The 13199-nt window shown below is 45.2% G+C and overlaps 1 protein-coding gene across 1 annotated transcript; it reads right to left on the bottom strand.

The window, feature by feature from the left end:
* Positions 1-5997: 5997 nt before the first annotated feature.
* LOC142456527 (bolA-like protein 1) lies at positions 5998-6755 on the bottom strand. The gene has a single exon (XM_075557666.1). The coding sequence runs from the start codon at positions 6675-6677 to the stop codon at positions 6264-6266; it is 414 nt and encodes a 137-aa protein (XP_075413781.1). The 5' UTR covers positions 6678-6755; the 3' UTR covers positions 5998-6263.
* Positions 6756-13199: the final 6444 nt, after the last annotated feature.

Here is a 13199-nt window from a genome sequence, read left to right as displayed (position 1 = left end):
CGCGCCTCCCTGGAAAGCCCAGGGGACAACTGTTCGGTGGCCTTTATACCTTTGCTGAAGGCAGTGGGACGTTTATTTATGGAGCAACAGAGACACCTCATTGAAACGGAAAGACACCCAGGTAGCAGCAGGCGTTCCCCTACCTATTCTACCGGGAAAAATCCCTACCCCTCCCTCATTCCTTCTCTTTCCAGAACCAGGAAGGTCGCGGCTTTTTCACCGCTGTCACATCGGGGCCACCCGGATCCGCGCTCAGGCCGCGATTACTAACCCGGGGCTGTTTGGCCAAGGGCAGTTGAGGTCATGGGGCACTTGTTATTGGAGGGCTGAGCAGGTGAGGGGGAAGGGGTCAGGTTCGCTGGAGGGTTGACCTTGATTCATCGGTTATAGGATCAGGGTGCTCCGCATTCTGAGATATCTGCTCCTACCAGGTGAGGAGGCCAGGAGGATCGAACCAGTGACCCGTTTTGAATAGTGGGTTTCAAGAAAGGCTTTCCTAAGAGGACCCCAAGGGCGGTGGTTATACAGGGTGGGGGTGGGGTCTCCCTTTTTCTTAGCCATGACATTTAGACGCATACTCGGCACGTGTGTGTAGGACAGTTGAAAATCACAATAAAGAGTTCGTGTCACCCCCTTTGTTACGTGGCTGGCTCTCTCTTTTCTCATTTATGTGGACCAGGGGTCCTCAAACTTTTTAAACAGGGGGCCAGTTCATTGTCCCTCAGACCCGTTGGAGGGCCGGACTATAGTTTAAAAACAAAACTATGAACAAATTCCTACACACACTGCACATACCTTATTTTGAAGGTAAAAAAACAAACGGGGCAAAAACACCCGGCGGGTTGGATAAATGCCCTGGGCGGGCCGCATGTGGCTGTAGTTTGAGGACGCCTGATATGGACAATCAGAGAGAACACCTGAACGGAGAGGGATCAGTGTGTTGTCTTGCTCACCTATCCTGCGCGCGTTTTGTCTTTTGCTGGGTGAATGTAAGAACACGGGCCGAAGTAGGGGAGAGAAAGGGGACTTCTCACCTGATTATCCGACCTACCCTGTCCTCTAGGGTCGCCTAGGAGTCAGACTCTCCTGATGGCGGTGAGTGTGCTTTGGTTTTTTAATGCGTGTTCAGTACGTAGAGGTCTGGCGGTACAGTAGTTAAGCACTCAGCGGCTAACTGAAAGGTTGGTAGTTCAAATCCACCAGCTACCATGTGAGAGAACGATGTGAGCGTATGCTCCCAGAAGCAGGCCAGCTTTGGGCCCATCGGGGCAGTTCTACTTTGCCCTGAGTTGGACACAGCAATGGTTTTTTTAGTTTTTTTTTAAGCAAATAAAGAGTGTGCAAAATATGAATCTTCTGCTACCCACCCAGCAAGAAAATATGGACCATTGTCTATAAGCTCCAGGAAACAGATGTCTCAGGAAACCCTTATGTAAATACTCTGAAAATGTACTCAACACAGTGTGAGCATGTGTGTTTCCCTGAGAATGAGTCAACAACTTTCAACAGATCTTCAAAGGCTTACTTGACTCTAATGTGGTTACAAACCATTAAAGAAGGAACCTAAAAGGAAAATCAAGGTCATGAACTTTAGCGTTCTTACCACCTGCCAAGGAATGGTGGTGGGAGGTTCTGCCCTAAGTACATGTTTTACTTGTGCAAATTGGTGGTCCTTGTCTAGAGGCTACTTTGAACCCCAGAAGACATTGGGCTTGGAGACATTCGGGGTTGTCACATTTGGGAGGGCAGTACTGGGAGTCAATGGGTAAAGAGCAGGAGCATTGCTAAGCTTAAAAAAAAAGCTACTTCTGTATTTTTAAAAAATTATTAATAAATTACAACATGCACCAAGCATATGCATGTCTCACTGTGTGTGTATCTTAAGAAAGGGCACATATTGCTGGGTGTATAACTTGATTACAATGAAATAACTGATATATGGATGCTGAAACCTTGTGCTAATAAACTAAAGGTTGGTAGCTCAAACACACCCAGAGGTGACTCCAAAGGAAGACTTGCAAGTCTGCGTCTGGTGGCTCACAGGTTTGAAAGCTGTGTGGAGCGGAGTTCTCAGAAACACTTGAAGTTGTCATGAGTTGAAGAGGACTCTATCATTTGGTTTTTGTTTGTTGGTTGGTTTTGTTAGATCTCTCTGGAAATAGAGTTGGACCTCGGTCCTTGGCTCCGCGCGAGAAAGAATTCACACCGAAGCCTGGTTCGTGATCCAAGTGAGTTTAATGAGAGTTAGAAGACGTTTCATGTTTACACAGCACCTATAGGACTCCTCCCGACCATGCAACCTGGCAGAAGCTGCTCAGCGTCACGCAGACAAAGTTCTCCTTCCCTGCGACTCTATGTTAAATCTCTCCTTCTGACTCTAGGCTCCTGCCTCTTCAAGGATTCCATGGGGAGGTGTGGTGGACGATCCCTGATCGACCCCATTGGCTGAATTGAATTCACCTGGCCCACGTTGGCCAATCCAGGTTTAGCGCCCACCCATGCCAACCGTCACGAAACCTGAGCCTCTGAGCATGTGCAGTGCCCGCTCTTTGTTCCCGAGCTTGGCTCTCTGGACATGCGTTAACGGACATCCCCATCCTTGCGCTAAGCTGCCTAACAGTTTCATTTGTTATAGATTCCGGATGTACCTATCAGGGTCTGACTAAAACATTATCTACTCCATGACCATTCCTAATCCACTCCGTCGGGATTAACCTGGTCCCATTTCTGGATTCTCTTGGAAGCTTAGCTGATTGCCTCTCTATGCCTCACTGTCTACCTTGTCTTTCTCTCACGGCCATTGGGTCCATCCTGGCTCAGAGCAACTACAGGACACAGTGGAATTATCTACCTGTCAGCATCACCATTTTCTTTAGAGTCTTATCTTCTTCACGATACTAAAAATTGCTCGAGGGCAAGGACTTTGCCTCCCTGAGAAGGATGACCTTTTGTAACATTCTCAAAACCAACGGAAGAGATTCTGAAACTCTCCCTTGAACTTAGAGTAGCTAAAGCAATAGGAAGAAATAAGAAGTCACGCGGAACTGAACAGGAAACTTCAAAGGGTCGTTTGAGAAGTTAAAGTACAAGAGGGCACACATCCTCTCACGCCCGCCCCCCCCCCAAACCAAATGGAAAAAAGCCCCGCTATGCAGAGCTTTCGTAGAACACATTTTTCCTGCTAGGAGATTATAAATCAACTCCCCTTATGGATAAAACTCGAGTGCACAAGTGGTTTTCTCCTTTCTGTCAATTAACTGATGGCAAACCTCATTCTGGATGTCTGTCAACTTCTAGAACAAACGAAAATGTCAACGCCAAGTGTATTTGGAGTTTGTCCCACCAAGTCAGACTATTAATCAAACTTTCTATTTAGAGGGTTTGAAAAGATTGCATAAGTGTGGGACAAAAAAAGGCCTGATTTGTGTTAGATGAGGGACTGGGTTTGTCACCACTACAATGCACCTGCTCACGCAGCCATCTCTGCGCACCAGTTTTCCGCATAAAAAAACATCATGCCTCTCTGGCCCCAGGCGCCTTACTCACCTGACCGCGCTGTGTGCGACTTCTTTTTGTTTCCAAGAATGCAGAAGCACTTGAAAGGACAGCGAATTGATGACATAGAAGAGGTGAAGGAAAAAACAAGGCAAGTGCTGTCAAGTCATCCAAACAGATAAGTTTGAAACATGTTTCTAAGACTGGAACTGCAGTTTTGACAAATATATCAATTGTAATAGAGAGTACTTTGAAGGTGGTGAGGTTGTGTTATAGAAAAATTTAAATACATCACGTTGAAAAAACATCCTGTCTTTTTGGTTACCCCCTGGTATTATAATAAAATATGTAAACACCTAATTAGAAAAACAAAAGGGAAACATTTAAGGAAAACAAAAGGGATGGGTGCTGTCAGCATTCCTCCAACTGAGGCAACTGAAGAACACATTCAAGCCTCCAGTTGAGATATTGAAGGATTCTGTGGGCAAAATACTGGACAACAAAGGAAGTATCAAAAGAAGATGGAATATAGAGTCCTATCTCCAAAATAAGTGACGCTTTTCCTTCATTTCAGGAGGTAGCATATGATCAAGAGCTGACGGTACTGAACGAAGAAGTCTACGTTGCAAAACAAAGTTTTCAGAAACTGACGGAATACAAAGTGAGATGCTTCCACGATCACATGTAATGCTGCAGGTGTTCACTCATCTATGCCAAGAAGTTTGGAAGACAGCTACTTGGCCAACCAGTTGGAAGAGATCCATACACATGCCTATTTCAAAGAAAGGTGTGCTGGCGGAACATTGGAGTTAACGAACAATATTATTAATAACATAAAAACATATTTGAGATGGGTTAAAGACAGTTGCAGGGGTACAGCAATAGGTAACTGCCAGGCAGAAACTACCAGAAAGAGCTTTTCTTATGTTTTATTGAGTATGCAAAAGCATTCAGTTGTGTAGATCATAAAAAATTATGCATAACATTGTGAACAGTGGGAATTTGAGACTACTTAAGACTGCTCATGTGAAACCTATACAGAGACCAAGAGTTAGTTGTTTGAACAGAGGAAGGGGATACTGCATGGTGTTAAGGCAGGGAGGTATGTGCTAGAGTTTCATCCTTTCACCATACTTATTCAATCTACTGAGCAAAGAAGCTGAGAAGTTGGACGGATAGCCAAGAAGGGAGACATCGGACAGTGTAAGACATTAAAAAATTTTTTTAATTGCAAAATTGAAAAGACATGAAAAAATAATAATGATTTGTGAATACCAAGGGTGTGGGGGGGAGGGAGGGAAAAAATGAAGAGCTGACACCAAGGGCTTAAGGTGGAAAGAAAATGTTTTGAGAATGATGATGGCAACAAATGTACAAATGTGCTTGACACAATGGATGGGTGTATGGATTGTGATAAGAGTTGTATAAGCCCTCAATAAAATTATTTTTTTAAAATAAGAAAAAATGAATATATTTTAAAAAAACAAAAAACTTTGACTGTGTTATCGGTCCCTTTGCATCTGAACGTGGTGACGGGGTGGTGGTGGTGGTGATCATTGAAAGCAGCAGGATGAGGTAGAAAAGACAAGCAACTAACTCAGTGGCTTTTGAGATTTCCCCTCGGGGCAATCTCATGGGTTTCAGAGCAGAACAGGGCTCCGGAGGATTGTCTTTGGAGGCAGTGTACTTCTCTTCTGACCCAAACCACCAACCTCTCACCCAGAGGCCCAGAGAGCCAGGCCAAGACAGCAAAGGGACAGAAACAAAACTAGACTAGTGTGTAGGAGTCCAGGACGTTGTAAATTCCCTTGGAGAACAGGCAGGACCCTTCTGTAGATGCTTTGAAATGCATGTCTCTGTAGGAGAATCAGTGAGCCCTAGTGGCATAGGATTAGGCAATGGACCATTAATAGACATATTGGCCGTTGGAACCCACAGGCTGCCCCACAGAAGAAAGAAGTGACAGTTTTCTCTGGTCAAGATTGCTGTTCTCACAATCAGAAAAGAAACCAGTCTCACTGTTTGGATAGAGACTGGTGAGACCCCAAGACTATGGTCCTTACCCTTTAAGTCAGAAACTAAAGTCGCCTCCATGTTAGAATAACCAACCATTTAAGACAAAAACAGGAGCATTTCCCCGAGGACACAGTTCCGAGGATTAGGGAAACCGAAGGAGTGGAGGCAGGAAAGGAGGGAGGAAGTGGGATGTGTAATGGGACACTGAGAGGGCTGCCATGGTGGATCAGTCCAATGAGAATGGGTGTGAGTGGTTGAGTGTCAAACGCGGTCCACCTTCTCCTATCCACACCAGAACGCTTTTAAAGAGACAGATTGTAGTTCTATTCTGTCTTACGGGGTCAATATGAGTCAGCATCAAGTTGACGTCAGTGGGTGGGACACAAACCCAAGTTCAATAATCATGGTCCTTTGTGTATGTGGGTGAGCTTTTAAAAACTTCTTTTGTTAAGTAGCTTTCCCTAGCAGATCTATTTTTTTTTCACACAATAGTTTGCTTTAATGTATAAGACGGTTTCTAACAAATCACACCTACTGTTGGACCCTTCGTCACAAATATTTAACAACTGGGTAGCCTTTTGAGGGCAAGCGTCTGACATGAGTTTGTATTTCTGGAAAACAGGGATATGCCAGTAGAACAGGGCTCAGGGGTCCTCACCCTTTACACATCTCAGACTGAATCGAGAGGAAGACTCCAGTAGTTTATTCCCATCTAGCCTGCTCACGTCCCGCTCCAGGCCCTCTTTAGGGGCTCAGGGTGTTCCTCGAGTTTTCTTGCTTCCACCCAGGCATGGGGGGCTCTTGTCCAGTTCAGGGTTATCCCTCCACTGGGCGGGGGTACGTGCCTGGATGGCCAGTGCGTGCACCTGTCCCGCCAGTTCCTCCGACAGCGCCTCGTGGACTAGCCGGTGTCGCTGCAAAGGGCTCAGCCCCTCGAAGCGAGAGCTCACCACAGCCACGCGAAAATGCGTCTCGCTGCCCGGTGGGACTGCGTGGCCACCGCTCTCATTGCGCAGTTCCAGTACCTCGGGGCTCAATGCCTGCTCCAGTTTGGCGCGAATGGCAGCTTCCACAGGACCGACGCTTCCTGATCCTGTGCTGCTCCGGGACAGACAGACGCAGCCGGCCATGGAGACCAGACGCCCGAGCAGCCGCCCACGCAGCATCGGCTGCCGTTGGGCCGGTTTACCGCGGACCCTTGGTCAGAGGCCGGACTCCCGCAGGACGCCCTCCGGAAAATGGAGGCCTCTCAGATCTATTTTTTAAAAAAATATCATTAATGGAAAGTTTTTATAAATAAAATAAATAAAAATTGCTTTGTAGCAATTTTTTCTCTCAACAATATTTTTTCTGCCACTTTTTATTCTCTTTTTTCAAAAAATCATTTTATTGGGGGCTCTTACAGCTCTCATCACAATCCATACATCCATCTATTGTATCAAGCACATTTGTACCTATGTTGCCATCATCATTTTCAAAACATTTTCTTTCTACTTGAGCCCTTGGTATCAGCTCACTCCCCTTCCCTCCCCCAGCCTCCTTCCCTCATGAACCCTTGATGATTTATAAATTATTATTTTTTTCATGTCTTACACCAACCGCTGTTGTCTTTCAACAATCTGTACACATTTTATTTCATGACATTTGTTGTGTGTGATCTCCTTAGTAAAACAGGCCTCTTCCCACTGCTTCTCGGGGTTTCCAGTTGGTTTACCCATCTTCCCTGTCCTTCCTGCTTTCTGAACTCTGTTTTTCACAAATGCTACCCCTTCGGCCTCACATGGCGGATGATTGGGAGAAGTGCTTCTCGCCCTGGTGTGTCATTCATTTTACAGGCCCATGGTTTGGCTGAAAGTTGAGCCGCGGAGTGAGTTCAGGTCCAAGGTTGTAGGGTTGTCCAGGCACCATGGTCTCCAGGATTCCAACGGTCTCTCAGCCCACTGACCTGTTGTTGCTGTTTCGGAATGATTTCCAACTTTGTTTGACATTTTCCGCTCACTCTGCTCTGGCCCTCTTGTTGTGATCCCGACCGGAGCGGTCACTGGTGGCAGTAAGGGATCCTCGATTTCTTCCGATCTCCCGTGAGTGGAGGTGGCTGTGGTTTGCCGAGTTCATTGATGTTTGGACCTAATTGTTTCCAGGGGTCTCTTATTTTCTTTACTAGGCTTTGCTATGCTTAGGGAGAGACCCATAGTTCCATCTTACATGGCCGCTCCCCCAGTGACTGCTCACCAAAGTAGGGGGTACCATTGCCTTTAGTAGGAACAGAGTCTGAGTGACACCGGCTAGAGGCAGGATGGTGAGACTTGGTCTTCCATTTGTTGGACGTGTTGTCAGGAGGGACCGTCATACCCGGTAAAGCAGAAGGGCCGTGAAAAACAGGACGGCGCTCAACGATACGATGGACAGAGTGGCGGCAGCAACGGACTCGAGCAGAGGAACAATGGTGAGGATGGCGCAGGACCGGGCCGTGTTTGTTCTGTTGTGCATCATGTGGAGATGGGTCAGACCCACTTGACGATAACCAACAACAACACGCTCCTAATCCCTCAAGCCCGGTGACTTAGCCCCTCAAGGTATTTCATCATGCCGAAGAAGTTAGCAGCACTTGGTGCTACCCCGTTCCCCGTGCTCTACCATATACCTGGATCTACCTGCAACACCTGCGAAGACATACGTAGAATGAGACGTAATTAGCATATACATCTGTACATGCTCCTGGGCATACTCCCGTATGTCATCCCATACCTGTTAGATGTGTGCCTATGTATCCACTCATAAATTACTCTTTATTAGTACTGTGGCCGCAGGGTTTTATATGCAAGCATTTCCCACTGTTGTCTTTTATGTACTTCCAGCATTTTCCTCCCGTGTGGCCATGCTGGGCTCACCTCCCCTTTTGGTGTATTTCCTCTTCTTTCCTCAAGTTAATAAATGTCTGCTATCTAGTTAGCGATTTTCCCTCTTTCCCTCTCCCATGTCTGGTAACCATCAGAAGGTATTTTATTTCTCTGTGGAAACCTTTTCTTGACTTTTTGTCAGTTCGATCCATATTTGAGAAGTTTCACATATATATACACCATTATTCTTTAACACTGTAGTATTCCATTGTGTGTCTACATTCTAATTTGTTTTCTCATTCATCTGCTGAATCAATAAACAAATTATGGACACAGGCTGCTGCCACGTTTTCACTACAATAAAGTTGCATTGAACAGAATGTGCTTATATCGATGCGTCTCATGGCTCTGATTTTCTAGGGTATCTGCCTAGTAGTGAGCACACTGGGTCATGTGATATCTCTAGATTCCCTGTAACATTTCATAGGAACTCAGAACTGCTTTCTTATAGGCCAGAGAGTGTCTGACTGTGTCCATCTTTTAGAAACCGCAAGGAGTAGGGGGTGACAACAGCTTGCTCTCTCCACCCAGTGCACTTGTCATATGAAACACAGCAGAGACTCGTTCTGCTCTGCAAAGTAAGCTTCGCCAGCTTCGTAGCGAGAGGGGCAGTGCTTATTTATCAGCCTTTCTCCAACGGAGCAGCTGCTGGTTTCAACCTGCTGACCTTGCGGTGAGTAGCCCAACACATAAGTTTAACCCTGAGCTCTTGTTTCAATTGTAGTATTCAGTTTCTCCCACCACTTGTCTGTCAATACATCGTACTGTGGGGCCTTGTGTGTTGCCATGATGCGGATCACAACCAACTCGGGCTAGCCTCGAGAAGAATGGGTTTTCAGAACGCTTCACTGTGCTCCTGTGGGGCCTAGACATAGATCGAAAGGCAGCTGTGTGGCTTGAACCAGAGCACACTGCATGGTTTAAAATCAGGACAGGTGTGCATCAGGGTTGTATGTGCTAAACACATAATCAGAGACGCTGGATTATGAAGAATAAGATGGTATCAGGAGTGAAGGAAGGCTGACGAACTGCCAGTCATCTACAGATGACACATCTTGCTGGCTCCACGCGAGGAACACTTACAGCACCTGCTGGTGATGACTGAAGCTGTACTTCCGGACTCGAGGTTTGGACTCTCATCCCATTTTGCAGGGCGTTCTCTGCTCCACTACAGGACAGAATTAGGATTTGAGCTGACTTCAGTAGAGGGTGTGAAGCAAGTGACACCTTTATTTTCTTGGAGGCATATTTAGACTACTCTACTGGGAGGTGTGAGTTAAGACACCATACTTTTGTTTCCTTGTAGGCATGGTCTGCTAACCAAGAAAACAACACCCTCCATCACAGCCAGCCCTTGAGTTCGTGGCTGAGCTTTAGTAGAGGCAAGAAGACCTGCTTTAACCTTTGGGCATTTTTTAACTTCTGGCTCTGGAACCTGCATTTGGCTCACCTCTGCCTGACCTTCAGATTTGAAACCAGTCTCTGGAAAAGGTCATCCTGCTGAGTAAAGTGGAGGGTCACCAAGAAAGTAGACGAGCATCCCCTCCCAGGGGGATGGACAACAGAAAATTAGGTGAAGGGAGACATTGGCCAGTGTAAGACATAACAAAATAATGATAATTTATAAATGATCAAGGGTTCATGAGGGAGAGAGGCTGGGAGAGGGAGGGGAAAAATGAGGAGCTGATACCAAGGGCTGAAGTAGAAAAAAAATGTTTTGAAAATGATGATGGCAACTAACGTACAAATGTGCTCAACCCAATGGATGGATGTATTGACTGTGATAAGAGCCCCCAATAAAATGATTCTAAAAAATATGAGCCCCCAATAAAATGTATGAGCCCCCAATAAAATGATTCTAAAAATAAAAGAGGATAATTAAAATTGGAAGGAAAAAGAGAAGAACGTGGAGGAGCAACTAAAAAGAGGAAGGCCCTTGGCAATCACAGCCTCTACAAGCACATAAGACATTTCTTTAACAATTTGTGGGTTTCTGTGAGATCTTGCGGGGACTCGGAACCCAGGGGTGTTCGGGAATATATTAAAGGGAGCAGTCAGGGAATGATGCAAGATAACATCTTGGAAGGGTTGGACATTTGGGACATCTTTGATGTTCAACTTCTTGGGACTGGGCTAGTGACTCCAGCATACTCTCCAGAAAACCCTTCTCTCCAGGTGTTTATGTTGATGGTAGTTGCTGGTAGTTGGTGCCAACTCATGGTGATCCCAAAGTGCAAAGAGAACTGCTCTCCAGCCTGTCTTCTGAGGAAGCTCTGGTTGGTTTTGAACTCCCAAGCCTTCAGTTAATAGTCAAGCACTTACCTGTTTGCCCCATTCATGTACTCCTCCAAGTGCTTATGAGTGCTACCCCTCAATATCCCATCATTCAATGATCCATCAACCAATCAATCAACAATTTAACAAAGAATTGCTTAGTATCAATGGATATTACTTTGGACATGCCTGCTGCACAAGGACTTCTTTAACTAACTTTGAAGACTAAGGTGCACCTGACACAAGCCATAGTATTTTAAATTGTTTTATATGCATATGGAAGCTGAATAAGCAAGAGTGAGGAAGAATTGATGGATTTGAATTCTGGTATTGGCAATGAATATTGAAATTACATGGACTGCTAGAAGCACAATCAGAATGACCCTTGGAAGTCAGGGTTGGGAGACTTCGTCTCATGTAAGGACATCATTCTTGGAAAAGTCGAGGGTCACCAAAACAACAGAGTGTCAGTGGAAAAGAGGAGGGATCTTGGCAAGATTCACTGAAATATAAGAGCTATTGTGAGGATGGGGCAGGCCTGGGCAGTGGTTGGTTATGTTGTGTGCAGGGTTACTATGAGACACAGCAAACCCAGGGCACTTACAACAACAACAATTAGTTTTCTCAAGACAATGGTTGCAAAATTTCTGCTCAGGATGAGAACAATTTAAAGTCAAAATCCAACTTCAAGAATTCTTTCTAAACTTTATGCAGCAGTTTATTCCAATTTAAAATGATTTTCAATAAAATTTCATTTTTATGTAATACAATCTATGTCTCAGTCAGAAAATGATGATTTGTCAAGGAGAGGGGAAAAATGATTTTGAGAGAGTCGTTTCAAAGATAACATGCTGTGTTATCATGAGTTGGATGTTTAAGTATTCCATTCATTCATTCTTTAGGTCTTCATTCATTCATTCAGTGAGTATTTGTTGATCTGCCTACTTATGTTAGATTCCACCCTAAGCGCCGAGGGTACTACACCAACAAGAATGACAAAGACTTTACTCTCTAAGGACTTATATTCTAGTGGAAGTCAATGAAGATCAATCAATCAATCAATCCAAATACTTGATTATGATCCCAAAACAAAAGCTCACTCCCATCTAGTCATTTCTGACTCATAGCAATCCTATAGGAGAGTATAGATTCATTATGATGTTGTTGTTCTTATTGTGTTGTTAGGTGTCATCGAATTGGTTCCAAGCCATAGTAATCTTATGCCCAGCAGAACAGAATAGTACCCGGCCCTTCACCATCCTCTCAATTGTTCCTATGTTTGAGGCCATTGTTGCAGCCATGGTGTCAGTCCAGCTCCTTAAGGGCCTTCCTTTCTTTGGCTGCCCTTTTATTTTACCAAGTATGCTGTCCTTTTCTAGGGACTGGCCTTTCCTGACAACATATCCAAAGGAGCTAAGATGAAGTCTCACCATTTTTGCCTCTAATAAGCATTCTGGCCGTACTTCTTCTAAGACAGATTGGTTTGTCCTTTTGGTAGCCCGTGGTATTTTCAATATTCTACTCCAGCACCACAATTCAAATGCATTGATTCTTTTTCAGTTTTTCTTATCCAATGTCCAGCTTTTACATACATATGACACAGTTGAAAGTGCCATGGCTTGGGTCAGGCACACCTTAGTCCTCAAAATCACATCCTTGCTTTACAGTCCTATAAAGAGGTCTTTTACAGCAGATGCACCCAGTGCAAATCAGTTGTTTCATTTTTTGACTGCTGGTTCCATGAGCATTGATTGTGGACTCAAGCAAAACAAAGTCGTCGGTGACTTCAGCTCTTGCTGCGTTTCTCATGATGTTATCTAGTGGTCCAGTTCTGAGGTGTTTGGTCTTCTTTTTTTTTTTAAAACGTTTTATTAGGGGCTCATACAACTCTTATCACAATCCATACATATACATACATCAATTGTATAAAGCACATCCATACATTCCCCGCCCCAATCATTCTCAAAGCATTTGCTCTCCACTTAAGCCCTTTGCATCAGGTCCTCTTTTTTTTCCCCTCCCTCCCCGCTCCCCTCTCCCTCATGTGCCCTTTGTAATTTATACATCGTTATTTTGTCATATCTTGCTCTATCTGGAGTCTCCCTTCCCCCCCTTCTCTGCCGTCCCTCTCCCAGGGAGGAGGTCACATATGGATCCCTGTAATCAGTTCCCCCTTTCCAACCCACTCACCCTACACTCTCCCAGCATCGCCCCTCAAACCCTTGGTCCTGAAGGTATCATCCACCCTGGATTCCCTGTGCCTCCAGCCCTCATATGTACCAGTGTACAACCTCTGCCCTATCCAGCCCTGCAAGGTAGAATTCGGATCATGGTAGTTGGGGGGAGGAAGCATCCAGGATCTGGGGGAAAGCTGTGCTCTTCGTCGGTACTACCTTGCACCCTGACTGACCCATCTCCTCTCCTAAACCCCTCTATGAGGGGATCTCCAGTGGCCGACACTTGGGCCTTGGGTCTCCACTCTGCACTTCCCCCTTCATTCAATGTGGTATATAT

The sequence above is a fragment of the Tenrec ecaudatus genome, chromosome 9, assembly GCF_050624435.1.
Source record: "Tenrec ecaudatus isolate mTenEca1 chromosome 9, mTenEca1.hap1, whole genome shotgun sequence".
Taxonomy (NCBI): domain Eukaryota; kingdom Metazoa; phylum Chordata; class Mammalia; order Afrosoricida; family Tenrecidae; genus Tenrec; species Tenrec ecaudatus.
This window is presented reverse-complemented; position numbering and strand designations above follow the sequence as displayed.

Excerpts from the sequence above, each read along its gene's own strand:
- LOC142456527 (XM_075557666.1), bottom strand. The coding sequence starts at position 6,677 with ATGCTGCGTGGGCGGCTGCTCGGGCGTCTGGTCTCCATGGCCGGCTGC.